We start from the raw sequence: 17,216 nt of genomic DNA on the forward strand, positions 1-17,216 counted from the left end.
TGTACCATGATGACATTCAAATTTCAGTGTTCATAAGTTTTATTCAAACAGCTATGTTCATTTGTTTATGTACTATGACTGTTTTTGTGCTACAGTGGCAGAGTTGAGTAATTCGACAGAGGCCATGTGAACCACAAAGCCTAAAATACTACCTAATTCTTACAGATGAAGTTTGTTGTTCTTTGTTCTATAGTAAACAGGATCTTTACAAAATTTGCCTTTTTTTGCAGTTTTTGCTCACCTTTAGGCCTGAACAGAACTGTCTTTCTTGGAACTTTGAATGAGGTGATGTTTTGTTTTCTACAGCACTAATTAGAAACAAAAGAAAGAGAAAGGAGAAAATGCAGAGAACTATTAGTCTTTCAGAACAAGAGTTTAAGATCAGATATTCTTTTAAGCCAACCAAACTAAGCCTTAATGGAATATAAACAGAGATTGTCTGATGAGATCCACTGGAATGACAAATGTATGCATACTCTGACCCAACGATCTCGTTTCTGAGAATGCCTCTTGTAGATATACGTGCACAAGTATAGAATATGTCTATAAGATTGTTTACAACATCAGTGATGATAATAGTTCAGTAACATGACCATCAGTCATAGGACATCTAAATGATGGCAAACTTTGCAGCTTAAAAAAGAATGAGGAAGCTGTTTATATGATGGATGACATGTACAGAAAGATCTCAAAGAGGTACAAAGTGAAAAAAAGGTACAAAACAGATTACAACTGTTTAGAGCATACTTCCTTTGCTGTAGAAAGGAGGGTAACATAAGATTATAGCCTATATAAGTACTTCTGTTTGCATGAAGAAAGTCTTGAAAGATAAATAAAAATTACTCAAGGTGATTATTAATGCATGCACATATGTGAGTAGAGGGAGAAGGGCAAAAACTGAGTCGGGGTGGGAGTAAAACTTTTCTTTTCAATATAAATAACATTTTATTATTTTAATAAAATATATAATTATTTATAAACAAATAATATATCACATTCATACATCTTAACCATGTGAATGCATTGCTTATCTAAAACATTATAAACAAAGTTTACCAGGGCAGAATTTCTACATGTAGACATCTCATGACTCAAAAGGAATCAGAAAGCTTTCAGGTTCCTTTCTTCCCCCTCCATAAAGCTCCTCCATCCTCTCAGTACTCACTAGATTGCTACAGTTCATGCGTCATTATAACTGATGCCTTCTTAGCAAAGTTATGATCATACATCAAATACTCCTTGTTTTATAATTTGAAGTGACTGCAGAATTTACAGGTGCAGCTTCTGGTTCCTCAGCGTTGTGCTTCCTCTGTGCTAGGCACTGTTGTGTTCTGAGCATTCTCTCCATTTCTCTAATATCCTGTGAGGTAGGCACTAATTTTATCCTTATTTTATAGATGAGAAAACAAGTGCGTAAAAATATCTACTAACAGTGGACTTGTGCTCTTTGCCACTCTATATCACCTGCTATGTTCCTAGGATATATGTAAAACCCAAACCAAAACCAACCAATCAAAAATACATCTAAGCGCCAAGCATAAGGCACAGCTCTATGTAAGTCACTGAGAAATATTTGTTGAAATCTCAATTTGCATCCTCATAGAATATGTGTACACATGTTTTGAAAACACTATAGTTGGCCGGGCGCGGTGGCTCACGCCTGTAATCCCAGCACTTTGGGAGGCCAAGGCGGGCGGATCACGAGGTCAGGAGATCGAGACCATCCTGGCTAACATGGTGAAACCCCATCTCTACTAAAAATACAAAAAATTAGCCGGGCATGGTGGCAGGCGCCTGTAATCCCAGCCATGGGAGGCTGAGGCAGGAGAATGGTGTGAACCTGGGATGCAGAGCTAACAGTGAGCAGAGATCGTGCCACTGCACTCCAGCCTGGGCGACAGAGTGAGACTCAGTCTCAAAACAAAAACAAAACAACAAAAAAAGAAAACACTATAGTTTCTTTTGCATTACATTCTTAAACAAATCTGTATTCTATGATCAGCTATTTCAAACAACCTAGAAATTAACAGCTCTTACCTCTTTGGATACAGAGGAATAAAAACATCATCTTCTACTGCCTTTTTCATTCTTGAAACAATGGATTTAAGTAAATCCTATTATTACAAATTTGAAAAGCATCAGTGATAGAAGATAGAAATTTATTTACCAAAAAAAAGTAATTTTAACAGCAGTACAAATTTGTCCACACTCACATAACCAGCTGTTAAAATAACTATCAACTGGGTACAAAAAAAACCTTATTTATCCATGTTGCTACATATGGGTATAGTTGGATCAATTTCATTGCTATATAGTATTTTGTTGCATGAATACTATTGATGGAACACTTAGGTGATTTCTGGTTTGGTGGCTATTATAAATAATGCTGCCATAAAAATTCTCGTACATGTCATTTAGTATGCATGGTCATACATTGCTAATGGGTATATACATAGAAATGGAACTGCTGGAGTATAGTTCATGTCCATACGTTCAACTATGTACAAAAAACCAAACTGTTTCTAGAATAGTGGCATCCCATTTACATTCCTGCCTGCAGTATAAAATAAATCCTGCTTCACTACATACTTAGGATAACTGGCATTCTCTTGTTTTTTAATGTTTGCAATTATAGTGGGTATACAGTCATATTTCATTGTGTTGTTCTAATTCTCACTGAATTGTCGTTGACTAATGTGCTGTTGGGCATCTTTTCATATTCCTATTTGCCACTTGGCAAGCCCTTTTGCAAAGTACCTAATTAAGCTGCTTGCCAACATTGCTATTTTTTTTTGTATTAGGTTCTGTCTTTTTATTATTGGTTTGTACAAGTCTTTTATATACTCCAGCTGTAGGTCCTTTGTTGGTTTGTCTTGTGTCCTGTGACACAGAAAATCCACTTACGGAAATCCATTTTGTTTGCATACAAAAAAATTGGAAATGACCAAAATATTCAATCACAGGGAATTTTAAGGAGATGTTACATCCATCCAGTGAATCCATCATAAACTTTAGCTTAAGTTTACGATGACTACAGTAACAGACAACTATAAATACGCAATGAGATAACATTAAGCAGAAGTAGTATACTAACTTACATGCCTATTAAGATTATAACTTTAAAAAAAGGGCTGGATGAAAATATACTACAATGGTATTAGTCCTTCTACTAGGACGAAAGACAATGAGTGTTTTTTTTTATATATTAGCAATATTTCTATAATGACATTCTTAAAAAAGTATTCATATTTGAAAAATAAAAATGGCATACTACACATTAAAGTTATTTTTTAAGTCAATGACAATGTATACAGCACAAATTCAGCTGTCACATACTGTATACTAACTGAATTATCCATAAATGTAGAATTCAAATATATTTTTCATAAAAAGCATAATGAACTGAAGTCGTTTCTCTTTCCACTTAATTATCTGTAACATATTCCTCAAGTGGCCATATATCAACATTTACTTAATGTTAAAAATCAGAACTCAGTTGCATTTTACTCCATTCCTTAAACGTTCTGAATTCTGTTAAAAGAAAAAAGAGCATTTTCTCTAGACAATATCTCCAAAAACTAGCATCTGAGTTTATGTAACTTACTGAGTTAGGTGTTCATGATACAAAAAAAAGCTGCTTTGATTTTTTTCATTTAATTTTAATGATTTTGAATGCCAGCCTTGACAAATGTTTCCATATTGTTTAAATTTTGTTTCTTAAAATAGTTCTATTGAAAATGTTACAAAGGACATTATTGAATCAACTGGCAAAAGTGGAATATGGATGGTAGATTAAGTGTTGATAAATTTACTGAAATTGCTAACTACTCTGGTTATATAACATAATATCCTTGTCTTAACAAATATGCACCCTGTTCTCAGTATTCAGGAGAAAAAATATTGTATGTACATATTTAAAATGGAAGGGCTAATGATAAAGCCAATGGGGCAAAATATTAATGACAAGTAAATCTTGGTAAAGGGAATATGGAAATACTACTCTTATTCATGAAAGTTTTCTTTCAAAGTATTAGTATTTCCAAATAAATTGTTTAAAACAAAACATAAATTCACTGGCCGGTTGCGGTGGCTCATGCCTGTAATCCTAGCACTTTGGGAGGCTGAGGTGGGTGGGTCACTTGAGGCCAGGAGTTTGAGACCAGCCTGGCCAACATGGGGAAACCCTGTCTCTACTAAAAATAGAAAAAATTAGCCAGGCATGGTGGCACATGCTTGTAATCCCAGCTGCTTGGGAGGCTGAGGCAGAAGAATCGCTTGAACACAGGAGGTGGAGGTTGCAGTGAGCTGAGATTGCGCCACTGCACTCCAGCCTGGGTGACAGAGTAAGGTTCTGTCTAAAAAAAAAAAACAAAAACAAAAAAACAAAAACAGAAAAACAAAAAAAAAGAAACCAAATAAATTCACATATTTTAAAACCGTGAGCTATTAACTTTTCTAAGTATTACATAACATCATTTGTTTGGTGGAAAATAAGGTTCTCCAAACAGTTTTAACAAGCATTCTGAATCACACGTTCAGACTCACATACAACCCCTTGTATATATATATATACACTTTGAAACAGCTTTAAAGAGGCACTTGTGTGATGCCAATGGTTTTCATGCTGCTCTCTATATCCATGGAGGTAATCCAAGGATGGCCTGGACAAATGCTGGGGTGGTCAGGGAAGAATAAGGGCAGGTGCTCACAACAGTAGGAGCAGTTTTACTTCTGTGTGTGTGTTTGCGTATCGGATTGTGTAAGATTTATTTGAAACAGGTTCTGTTGATAAAAAAAACCAAAAACAAAAAATGAATCTGAAAATCCATCTGAACTCCCAAGTGATGTTTAGACTTATTTTCACATTTCTACTAAATGGTCCACCAGCCACGTCTGAAACCATTTGCTGATGGAGATCACTATCTCCTGAGGCTGCCCAGAACTTTGGACTGTTAGATTTCAGTTAACAATGAGAGTTAACAAACTTTTCCCTCCTACAGCTTCCACTCCTTGGTCTTGGTTTACTTCTTGGGATCACACAGAATAGATCTAGCCCCACTTCCACATGATAATTTTCTAGATTTTAAGATTAATATCATACTTTTTTTTTACATCTTCTCTTTCCCATACTATCTTATGACACTCTCCACTTAATATGCTTACACCGAGAATTAAATGCAATATTCCCAGGAAGGTCTAATCTGTGGGTATTATCACCAAATATGCCATTCTTATCAAAATAGCACACACATACTAGGAGAAACTCCCATTTACCTGTTTTTCTGTTACTCAAGTGACAGACACTGCTGACTCACACTGGGTTTATTGTTGATTATAATCTTTCTTACTTACGCTGCTTCAAAACTGTGTCTTTCCCATCTTTTACTTATATAGTTGAATTTTTAAAAGCAAGGGTGGGACATGCATTTATTTTTTCACAATTTCTTGAGTCAGTCTATTTTCTACAATCTTTTGAAATCTTCTTGGATTCTAATTCTACCATCCACAAGTCTTACAGAATTCCTAGCTTTTTGTCACTGACACATTTCATTAGTATGTATTTTAACTCCTTATCCAGTTCAATAAAAATACTGAACAGGGCAAAGCTGAGAAGATATCTAATACTAACAGACTCCCCATAGGTAGCCAATGCCCTACTGGTCATTACTTTTCAGGTTTACTTAAACTTATATTTCCCCATTTAATCCCTAAGAACAATCATAATACATTAAATTTGCTTCAATAAACAATGTTAAGTATCATTTGTATTTGGGAATCCTGTCAACGACAGATTATAGTAATTACTGCTTTTTAAATTTAAGTATTCATAATATTCTTCTGTAATAATTTACTTTAGATTTTTAGTCAGAATCAAAACTATTATTACCAGGCATTAGCTTACAGCATTTGCTTCTAACTTTGAAAACAGAAACTATGTTGTCTGACTCAATTTCCATTCTTGAACCTCATTCTCTTTCATCACTGAAGAAGCGGAGTGATCCCACTGGTGAACTGTTGTAGCAACCTGGGGCATTATATAATGTAAGTGATTCTCTACCAAGTGCCATTTTGCCATCCCTAGGGAATACCTGACAATGTGTAAAGACATTTTTGGTTGTGGAGACCGGGGAGTGCTACTGCCACCCAGTGGGCACAAGCCAGGGATGCTGCTAAGCATACTATAGTGCACAAGACAGACCCTCACAACAAAACATTATCTGTTCCAAATGCCAATGTAGTGCTGAGACTGAAAACCCTGATGTAATCTATTCTCCTGCTTATGCAAACAACCCATTTTCTACATTCATAGCAGAGGGGTTTCAGAATAAAAACATCCATTATAAAAACTGCATGAGTGTGCCTGTAATCCCAGCACTTTGGGAGGCCGAGGTGGGCGGATCACAAGGTCAGGAGATCGAGGCCATCCTGGCTAATACGGTGAAACCCCGTCTCTACTAAAAACACACAAAATTAGCCAGGCACGGTGGCACATGCCTGTAGTCCCAGCTACTCGGGAGGCTGAGGCAGGAGAATCGCTTGAACCTGGGAGTTGGAGGTTGCAGTGAGCCGAGATCACACCACTGCACTCCAGCCTGGGTGACAGAGCAACACTCTGTCTCAAAAAAAAAAAACAAACTTCTTGAGTGAATCCATAATACTGCTGAAGGGCTTCAGTGATCACAAAGAGCCAGGTCTACCACTTAGTACTCAAGTATTTTAAAAATGACTTAACCCTTCTGGACCCCAGCTTCATCTGTAAAAATGCAATTAAAATAAATACATTTCACAGGGTAATGAGGATCAAATGAGTATTTAACAAATGGTAAAGCATAATGATTTACATTTAGGTTATAACTAAACAATGCTATATGGAAAGCAAATGCAGGATTATATATCTGCTTCTTTGTAGCTTTTAACTACTAATCTTGGTTCTATGCTGCATAACAGCACAGAATAAATCTACACCTTCTCTGAATACAAACACCATCTCTCTGTACATCTTTTTTCAAATTAAATATCTCTAATTCCTGCAACAGTTTCCATCTATTTTACCTGAGTTTTTATCCTATTGGAGGTAAGCAGAAAATGCCTTTCTATCTGTTGCCGCATGTTGAAATCCTATTCTTTCCCTCAAGCCACAGTTCAAATGCCACCCCTAAGATGAATTATTTCCTTATCCCCACTGCTGAAGGTAACCTCTCTCTCCTGTCTCTCTTCTGAAGACACAGTACTTTATCTATGCTGCTCATGGGGAGGCAATGTGGTCAGTGAGACAAAATTGGGCTTTAAAGGCAGACTATCCAAGTTCAAATCCTAGTTCTCACTCATAGTAGCACTGTAACAACTAGTTTTAAAGATTCATTTGCTTCATCTATAAAATGACACTATCATCCTTTTAAGAGACAGGGTTTTGTGTTGCCCAGGCTGCAGTGTGGTGGCATAATTGAGGCTCAATGCAGCTTCAACTCCTGGGCTCAAGGGGGAGCCCAGCTAATTTTTATTTTTTTGGTAGAGATAGATCTTGCTATGATGCCCAAGCTGGTCTTGAACTCTTGGCCCGAAGAGATCCTCCTGCCTCAGCCTCCCAAAGCACTCAGATATACAGGCGTGAGCCGCCATGCCTGGCGATCATCCATTTTTTAAATAGGGCTGCTGGGATTAAGATGACAGGTATAAGACCTTACAGAGTGCCTAGTACACAACTGGAATTAAATAAGTGTTTATTATCTTCCCTACTTCTCCTCTTCACTTCCAGTTTTAAGTTACAGTTTATGTGCATCTTATTTTCTCTGAGATTATATGCTTCTTGAAGGCAGAATTAGGCTGGTATCCCTTTTCTCCCTTTCATTTCTTACAGCTTTCCTCCTTTGTAATCACAATTCCAAGGGCTAAAACTTAATGGTGCTCATAATATGAATATGATATGTCTCCTTGCTTTTCAACCACCTCTGTCATTCTACTCTGGGTGTTCTCCAGTCTGTCAATTTCTCCTTAATTTCCTAAAGCTCAACCTAAAATTGGTTTACTCATAAAACTGCATGAATCTACAATCTCATCAACAAACAATAAAAAAAACTACAATGAAAGAGTGAGAAGATTCTCAGCAAGATCACTCTAAAAAATTCCTCAATACGTCTTATGTTCACTGAATTCAATTCTAGTTCACTGTAAGATCAAGATCTGTCCTACTGAACTTTGAATCCTTAAAGAGACTACTATTATTTGGCAGACTACAAATAACTAGTTCATACAATAAGTGTCAGTCTAATTTTGAAATCATTGTTCAAGCAAAGCCACAATGCCACTGGATTTTTGTCAAAAGAACAAAGGTAATGAGTATTGTTGTTTTCCTTTAGAAGAAATGAATTTGCACTAATGAATTTATACTGGTTCATCTCTGCAGGGCCAGTGCATATTCACAATCCTGAAAGATGGCTGCCTGGGCCATGAGAACACAAATCAGATCACTGAACAGAGAAAAGTGAGCTAATAGGAATGAAAGTCATAATCTGGGTCTTTACATGTATGTCTATAATTTAAAATGATTACCACTCCTATCACAGTGTTCAGAAGTATCAAGGTATATTCTTTCATCTTATTATTATAAAGATAAAAAAATAGCCAACTCCAGTTTTAAAAAATTTTTTTTCATCTAAGTGCAGTCTGAGAAAAAGTCTAGTTTCTATAAATCAAAAGTAAATATGTTTTCCCCCAAATAGTTTTCTGATAATCACTTCTGCATCTTTTATAAACCAAGATCTGTAAGAAAATTATAATGATTTAGAGATACATCATGGAGTTCACAACTCTAGAAATTATTACCTGTTTGCTTTTACTAACTTCATTTTCACAAGTGGAATGTTCTTCAAGAATCACTCTGCAATGTGTTATTAAACTTGTTGTCTGTGAGGTTGACAAAGGATCCCAAATGAATTCTACAAAGTCTGAAACAAATATTTCAGTGGTGCACAATTTATTTACTAGATTGTTTTGCTTTTCAAATACAAATAATCAAGACCTTTAACAAACACTACTTCCTCCTTATTCAGTTTAAGATCCATGACCAATTATTACCATTACATATTTGCATACATCCTCAATTTCCTTGTTCTTCTTGGGCTTTGTTACACTCCTTTGGCTAAACTACAACTCTTTATAGTTAAGTTCACCTTGTCACTGAGTCTCTGCCTGCAACCATGCAGATAAAAAGTGGCTGGGAAAAAAAACACATTAACTTGATCACTATACAACTTGAGTGAGCCTCTCTCTCTCTCTCTCTCTGTCTCTCAGGTCCATTCACTCTCCCTCTCACCTAGATGATTACTTCATACCTTCTCCCCTCTCCATTATCTCACTCTCAGTTGATGGACTTTTTCCTTCTAGATGATTATTTCCTGCTTTATTTTTTCTACTCCCTTGCTTTCTCTTTCAGCTAATTACTTCCTAATTTGCTAAGAAAATAGCAGTCAGAAATGCAGCACTACAAATCTCCTACCACAGCATCTACACACCTACCTACATCTGTGCCCATATGCTCTAACTTGTTTCCTATTCCTATGGATGGGGCACCCACACTCCCACCACTTCAGGTGAACTGTTTATTTTGTGGATGAGATCCCAAGCCTTTTGGCTTAGTCTAAGATCCTGCTCTCAGAACACTGTCCTTCCACTTTGGTTTTGACATCACTTGTACTAGATTTTTTCCATTACCCTACAAACAACTATTTATCTTGTATTAAAAATAATCCCCTTCAGTGTAAGGAGGCTGCCAAGATGGCCAAATAGGAACAGCTCCAGTCTGCAGCTCCCAGCGAGATGGACGTAGAAGTCAGGTGATTTCTGCATTTCCAACTGAGGTACCCAGTTCATCTCATTGGGACTGGTTGGACAGTGGGTGCAGCCCACAGAGGGTGAGCCAAAGCAAGGTGGGGTGTTGCCTCACCTGGGAAGTGCAAGGGGTTGGGGAATTCTCTCCCCTACCTAAGGGATGCTATGAGAAACTGTGCCAGGAGGAACAGTGCACTCCAGCCCAGATACTGCATTTTTCCCACAGTCTTTGCAACCGGCAGACCAGGAGATTCCCTCCAGTGCCTACCCCACCGGGGCTCTGGGTTTCACTCACAAAACTGGGTGGCTGTTTGGACAGACACCAAACTAGCTGCAGGCGTTTTTTTTAATTTTTATTTTTCATACCCCAGTGGCACCTGGAATGCCAGAGAAACAGAACCATTCATTACCCTGGAAAAGGGGCTGAAGACAAGGAGCCAAGTTGTCTGGCTTGGCGGGTCCCACCCCCACGGAGCCCAGCAAGCTAAGATCTACTGACTTGAAATTCTCGCTGCCAGCACAGCAGTCTGAGCCCAACCTGGGATGCTCCAGCTTGGTGGGGGGAGGGGTGTCTGCCATTGCTGAGGCTTCAGTAGCTGGTTTATGCCTCACAGTGTAAACAAAGCCACCGGGAAGTTCAACCTGGGCAGGGCCCACCGCAGCTCAGCAAGGCCGCTGTGGCCAGACTGCCTCTCTAGACTCTTCTTCTCTGGGCAGGGCATCTCTGAAAAAAAGCCAGCAGCCCCAGTCAGGGACTCAGAGATAAAACCCTCATCTTCCATGGATAGAGCACCTGGGGAAAGGGGTGGCTGTGGGCGCAGCTTCAGCAGACTTAAATGTCCTTGCCTAACAGTTCTGAAGAGAGCAGTGGTTCTACCAGCACAGTGTTCGAACTCTGCTAAGGGACAGACTGCCTCCTCAAGTGGGTCCCTGACCCCCGTGTATCCTGTCTGGGAGACACCTCCCAGTAGGGGCCGACAGAGAGCTCATAGAGGACAGCTCTGGCTGGCATCTGGCGGGTTCCCCTCTGGGATGAAGCTTCCAGAGGAAGGAACTGGCAGCAATCTTTGCTGTTCTGCAGCCTCCGCTGGTGATACCCAGGCAAACGGGGTCTGGAGTGGACCTCCAGCAAACTCCAGCAGACCTGCAGCTGAGGGGCCTGACTGTTAGAAGCAAAACAAACAGAAAGGAATAGTATCAGCATCAACAAAAAGGATGTACACTAAGAGACCCCATCTGAAGGTCACCAACATCAAAGACCAAAGGTAGATAAATCCACAAAGATGGGGAGAAACCAGCGCAAAAAGGCTGAAAATCCAAAAACCAGAATGTCCGTTCTTCAAAGAATCACAACTCATCACCAGCAAGGGAACAAAACCGGACGGAGAATGAGTTTGACGAATTGACAGAAGTAGGCTTCAGAAGGTAGATAATAACAAACTCCTCTGAGCTAAAGGAGCATGTTCTAACCCAATGGAAGGAAGCTAAGAACTTCGAAAAAAGCTTAGAGGTTTTGCTAACTAAAATAACCAGTTTAGAGAAGAATACAAATGACCTGATGAAGCTGAAAAACACTGCATGAGAACATTGTGAAGCATACACAGGTAGCAATAGCTTAATTGATCAAGCGGAAGAAAGGATATCAGAGATTGAAGTTCACCTCAATGAAATAAAGCAAGAAGACAAGTTTAGAGAAAAAATAGTGAAAAGAAACAAACAAAGCCTCCGAGAAATATGGGACTATGTGAAAAGACCAAATCTATGTTTGACTGGTGTACCTGAAAGTGATGGGGAGAATGGAACCAAGTTGGAAAACACTCTTCAGGACATTATCCAGAAGAACTTCCCCAACCTAGCAAGGCAGGCCAACATTCAAATTCAGGAAATACAGAGACCACCACAAAGATACTTCTCGAGAAGAGCAACTCCTCGAGAAGAGCAACAAGACACATAATTGTCAGATTCACCAAGGCTGAAATGAAGGAAAAAAAGTTAAGGGCAGCCACAAAGAAAGGTCGGGTTACCCACAAATGGATACCCGTCAGACTAATAGTGGATCTCTCTACAGACACCCTACAAGCTACAAGAGACTGGGGGCCAATATTCAGCATTCTTAAAGAAATGAATTTTCAGTCCAGAATTTCATATCCAGCCAAACTAAGCTTCATAAGCAAAGGAAAAATAAAATCCTTTACAGACAAGCAAATGCTGAGAGATTTTGTCACCACCAGGCCTGCCTTACAAGAGCTCCTGAAGGAAGTACTAAACATGGAAAGGAACAATCGGTACCAGACACTGCAAAAACATACCAAATTGTAAAGACCATCAATGCTATGAAGAAACTGCGTCAACTAATGAGCAAAATGACCAGCTAGCATCATAATGACAGGATCAAATTCACACATAACAATATTAACTTTAAAAGTAAATGGGCTAAAAGCCCCAATTAAAAGACACAGACTGGCAAATTGAATAGAGTCAAGACCCATCAGTGTGCTGGATTCAGGAGACCCATCTCATGTACAGAGATGCACACAGGCTCAAAATAAAGGGATGGCAGAATATTTACCAAGTAAATGGAAAGCAAAAAAAAAAAAAAAAAAGGCAGGGTGCAGTCCTAGTCTTTGATAAAACAGACTTTAAACCAACAAAGATCAAAAGAGACAAAGAAGGGTATTACATAATTGTGAAGGGATCAATGCAACAATAAGAGCTAACTATCATAAATAAATATGCACCCAATACAGGAGCACTCAGATCAGATTCATAAAGCAAGTTCTTAGAGACCTACAAACAGACTTAGACTCCCACACAATAATAGTGGGAGACTTTAACATCCCACTGTCAATATTAGACAGATCAACGAGACAGAAAATTAACAAAGATATCCAGGAATTGAACTCAGCTCTGGACCAAGCAGACCTAATAGACATCTACAGAACTCTCCACCCCAAATTGATAGAATATACATTTTTCTCAGCACCACATCACACTTTCTAAAACTGACCACATAATTGCAAGTAAAACACTCCTCAGCAAATGCAAAAGAACGGAAATCATAACAGTCTGTCAGACCACAGTACAATCAAATTAGAACTCAAGATTAACAAACTCACTCAAAATCGCACAACTACATGGAAACTGAACAACCTGCTCCTGAATGACTACTGGGTAAATAACGAAATGAAGGCAGAAGTAAAGATGTTCTTTGAAACCAATGAGAACAAAGACACAACGTACCAGAATCTCTAGGACACATTTAAAGCAGTGTGTAGAGCGAAATTTATAGCACTAAATGCCCACAACAGAAAGCAGGAAAGATCTAAAATCGACATCCTAACATCACAATTCAAAGAGAGGATGTGGAGAAATAGGAACACTTTTACACTGTTGGTGGGACTGTAAACTAGTTCAACCATTGTGGAAGACAGTGTGGCGATTCCTCAAGGATCTAGAACTAGAAATACCATTTGACCCAGCCATCCCATTACTGGGTATATACCCAAAGGATTATAAATTATGCTGCTATAATGACACATGCACACGTATGTTTATTGCGGCACTATTCACAATAGCAAAGACTTGGAACCAACCCAAATGCCCATCAGTGACAGACTGGATAAAGAAAATGTAGCACATATATACCATGGAATACTATGCAGCCATAAAACAGGATGAGTTTATGTCCTTTGCAGGGACATGGATGAAGCTGGAAACCATCATTCTCAGCAAACTAACACAAGAACACAAAAGCAAACACCACATGTTCTCACTCATAAGTGGGAGTTGAACAATGAGAACACATGGACAGGGAGGGGAACATTACACACCGGGGCCTGTCAGGGGTCAGGGGACTAGGGGTGAGATAGCATTAGGAGAAATACCTAATGTAGATGACAAGTTGATGAGTGCAGCAAACACTATGGCACGTGTACACCTATGTAACAAACCTGCACATTCTGCACATGTACCCCAGAACTTAAAGTATAATAATAAACAAACAAAAAAATCTCCCTTAGCCCTACTTCCTCCTCTAGTATTGTTCCATTTCCCTCCTATCTTTTACAACAAAATTCCTCAAAGTACTATCTAAACTTCTATCTCCAGTTTCTCTCTTCTCACTTGTTCTTGATTTCCCTTTAATTAGGCCTTATCTCTTATCAGTCTACCTAATGCGCTCTTAGCAAATCACAGAAGACATTCACATAGCAAACTCCAATGATTGATTCTAATCCTCATCTGACTTATCATCAACTATTCCAACAGTTGACCCTTCTTTCTTCCTAGAAACACTGTCTTTACGTGGCTTCCAAAATACCACACTCTTAGTTATCTGCCCACCTCTCTGGTCTTTGCTGTCTGCTTGTCATCTCTTTGACTTCCAAGTGCTATAGTATCTCAGGATTCAGGTTACTTACCTTCTCTTTTCTGTTTATATTCACTCACTTGGTATTCAAAGCCAATTTTATACATTAAATGCCATCAATAAATGTCATGTGGATAAATTCCAAACTTATACCTTCTGGCTGGACCTCCCCCTTTAAGACTCATGTATTCAACAACTGACTTGTCATTTCCACTTAGATTACAGATACTTCAAACTCAACATGTCCCAAACTGAGCTGCTAATACAGCCCCCCACATTAAGCATACTCCTGTCAGACTTTTTCATTTCAGGAAATGGCACCTCTGTCCTTCTAGTTGCTCAGGCCAATTCCTGAATGGACCCATTCTTGATTCCTCTCTTTCTCTCTTGCTGCACAACCAATCCATTAGCACATTCTGTTAGTGCTATCTTTGAAATATATGTAGAATTCAACCACTATTGGAACTCAGTCACTGTTAATTTTTCACAAAGCTACTTATTTGTGGGACTGTTTCATCATTAGTATTTTGATTTTTTCAGCAGAGTGCTTAAATTAGGCACATGCATTCTATCATTAGTAGAGCTAGTTAAAAATAGTAACTTTCTAATACACCCCACAAATGCACCATAAGTTTCATTGAAATAAAATCTTGAAAGTTTTTATTTTTTTTTTAATTTTAAATTTATAAATATAGATGGGGTTTCACCATGTTGCCCAGGCTGGTCTGGAACTCCTGTGCTCAAGTGATCCTCCCGCCTCGGCCTTGCGAAGTGCTGGGATTACAGGCACGAGCAACTGCACCCAGCCAAAATCTTATAATCAAATTGCCTAAGAAGCAATTATAAGGCTAATTGCTTCCAACTTCTAGGCTGGGCATGGTGACTCACGCCTATAATCTCAGTGCTTTGGGAAGCTGAGGGGAAGGGTCTCTTGAGGCCAGGAGTTTGAGACTAGCCTGGGCAACACAGCAAGACCTTGTCTCTAAAAATATCTTTTAAAAATTAGCTGGGTGTGGTGGCATGCGCCTGGAGTCCTAGCTAATTGTGAGGCTGAGGCAGGAGGATCACTTGACCCCAGGAATTCAAGACTGCCTTGAGCAATGTTCACACCACTGTACTCCAGTCTGGATGACAGAGGAAGACCCTGTCTCAAAAACAAACACACAAAAAATTAAATAAGAGTTTTGCAGTCTTTGCTGTAAAATTTCTTTCTCAGTGACATAGTGAAATGGATCCTTATCAAGTACACAGGTAAAACAAAAGACTTCACGCTAAGGTCTGAAGCACAAGCATTAATGTTAAGTGTTCATAGCTGCTAGTGGCAAATGTGAGTGAAATGAAGCAATTTTTTTTTTTTTTTTTTGAGACGGAGTTTCACTCGTCACCCAGGCTGGAGTGCAATGGCACCATCTCGGCTCACTGCAACCTTTGCCTCCAGGATTTAAGCAATTCTCCTGCCTCAGCCTCCTGAGCAGCTGGGATTACAGGTGCCTGCCACCATGCCCAGCTAATTTTTTGTATTTTTAGTAGAGACGAGGTTTCGCCATGTTGGCCAGGCTGGTCTCGAACTCCTGACCTCAGGTGATCTACCCACCTTGGCCTCCCAAAGTGCCGAGATTACAGGCGTGAGCCACCACTCCCAGATGAAGCAATGTTTTTTTAAAGAAAAGGATAAGAACCATAATTAGAGAAGTTAAGGGGAAAAAAGGACACATGTAATATGGATGGAAGTGTGCTAAAAAATGACTGAAGTGTCATAAAAGCAGCAGGAGTGCCACAAACACTAAACTGACTTTAAATACTAAGTGACTGAAGTAAATAGAAAAGAGATGGTAAGTGACCTGAATCTGGAGATACTGTAGCACTTGGAAGTCAAAGAGGTGACAAGCAGACTGCAAAGACCAGAGAGGTGGGCAGGAAACTAAGACTGTGGTATTTTGGTAGCCAAGTAAAGACAATGTTTCTAGGAAGAAAGAAGGGTTAACTGTTGGAACTGCTGATGATACGTCAGATGAGGATTAGAATCAATCTGAGTATTAGCAGTTTGGTAGCCAACCACCTGTACAAACACAAATTTTTTAACCACCTTACATTTGACAGCTGTTGATTTTTACTACATATAACATTTCCTTGTGTTTAAAAACTTATGAAAAAACTTTGTGACTATAACAGAAATTAACAACCTTATATACTCTGTCAGAAAATAATTTAATTTTATCAAGGTTACGAAGCAGTACCTGTAAGTCGGGGAATAATTGTTTTGTTGATGATCGTAGACAAGATTTTTTTATCTGAACTACTTTCCTTCTTTGAATCTTCTACATTGCTATCCACAAATTCTTCCACAGATTTGAACCATGGCATCTCTTTTAAACCTGTGGAATCCAACTTACAAAGAAAATTATAAAAGTTATAAAGAAATCCTTCAACATTAGTGTATTTTAAAATAGTTATTATTTTTTTCAATAATCACCAGAGCTTTTCTAAGATCAGAGGAGATTAATTCCCTATTTTAACACTAGACAACCAAGGCTAGGCAGGATGGCACGACAGCATGACTGAGACATGGTGTCTAAGTGACATAACAAGAAGCTGCATTTCATGCATTCAATCACTCAACGAACACTCAACAACTACCTAGTGTGTGCCGGAGCCTTTACCGTCTACCACATGGCAAGTACTCTGCTAGGAGCAAAATACGCATGTTAGGCACTTGAAACAGCCATGGAATTTGTTTATAAAAAAATTCATCCACTTCAAGCAAAGTTTATTTCTGGCCCCTTTAATCCACATAAGCTTAACTATGTAATTTGTATGTGATTTAGTTAAAGGTCCTATTACACAGTAGGCAGTTGCTGAGTTCATACTTCTTTTTTTTTTTCTTTTAGTCAGTCAAATTCAGTGAATAGAGTTTATATTTCTTAACGTAGGATCTAAATATCTGTGCAATTTCTAGCTCCTGAAATAATATTTCTCCCTTTATACCTTTATGAAACACCTTTCCCTTTCTGATTCATCCTTT

General features: G+C 38.6%; 1 protein-coding gene across 3 annotated transcripts in view; it reads right to left on the reverse strand.

Moving 5' to 3' along the window:
- GCFC2 (GC-rich sequence DNA-binding factor 2) overlaps window positions 1-17,216 on the reverse strand; it is a 54,156-nt gene that overhangs the window by 14,655 nt on the left and 22,285 nt on the right. For 2 of the 3 annotated variants that reach the window (XR_004252136.2, XM_032176577.2), the window contains exons 11-14: window positions 16,432-16,582; window positions 8,824-8,945; window positions 2,038-2,114; window positions 242-308 (exon numbers count right to left, since the gene is read on the reverse strand). Coding sequence is in view for 1 of the 3 variants with exons in the window: in XM_032176577.2 (XP_032032468.1) it covers window positions 242-308; window positions 2,038-2,114; window positions 8,824-8,945; window positions 16,432-16,582 (417 nt within the window). In the remaining 2 variants the exon portion in view is untranslated. The remainder of the gene's footprint in view (window positions 1-241; window positions 309-2,037; window positions 2,115-8,823; window positions 8,946-16,431; window positions 16,583-17,216) is intronic. The other variant, XR_009209927.1, reaches the window with a different exon arrangement.

This window comes from Hylobates moloch, unplaced genomic scaffold, assembly GCF_009828535.3.
Source record: "Hylobates moloch isolate HMO894 unplaced genomic scaffold, HMol_V3 SCAFFOLD_15, whole genome shotgun sequence".
In the NCBI taxonomy this organism is placed as follows: domain Eukaryota; kingdom Metazoa; phylum Chordata; class Mammalia; order Primates; family Hylobatidae; genus Hylobates; species Hylobates moloch.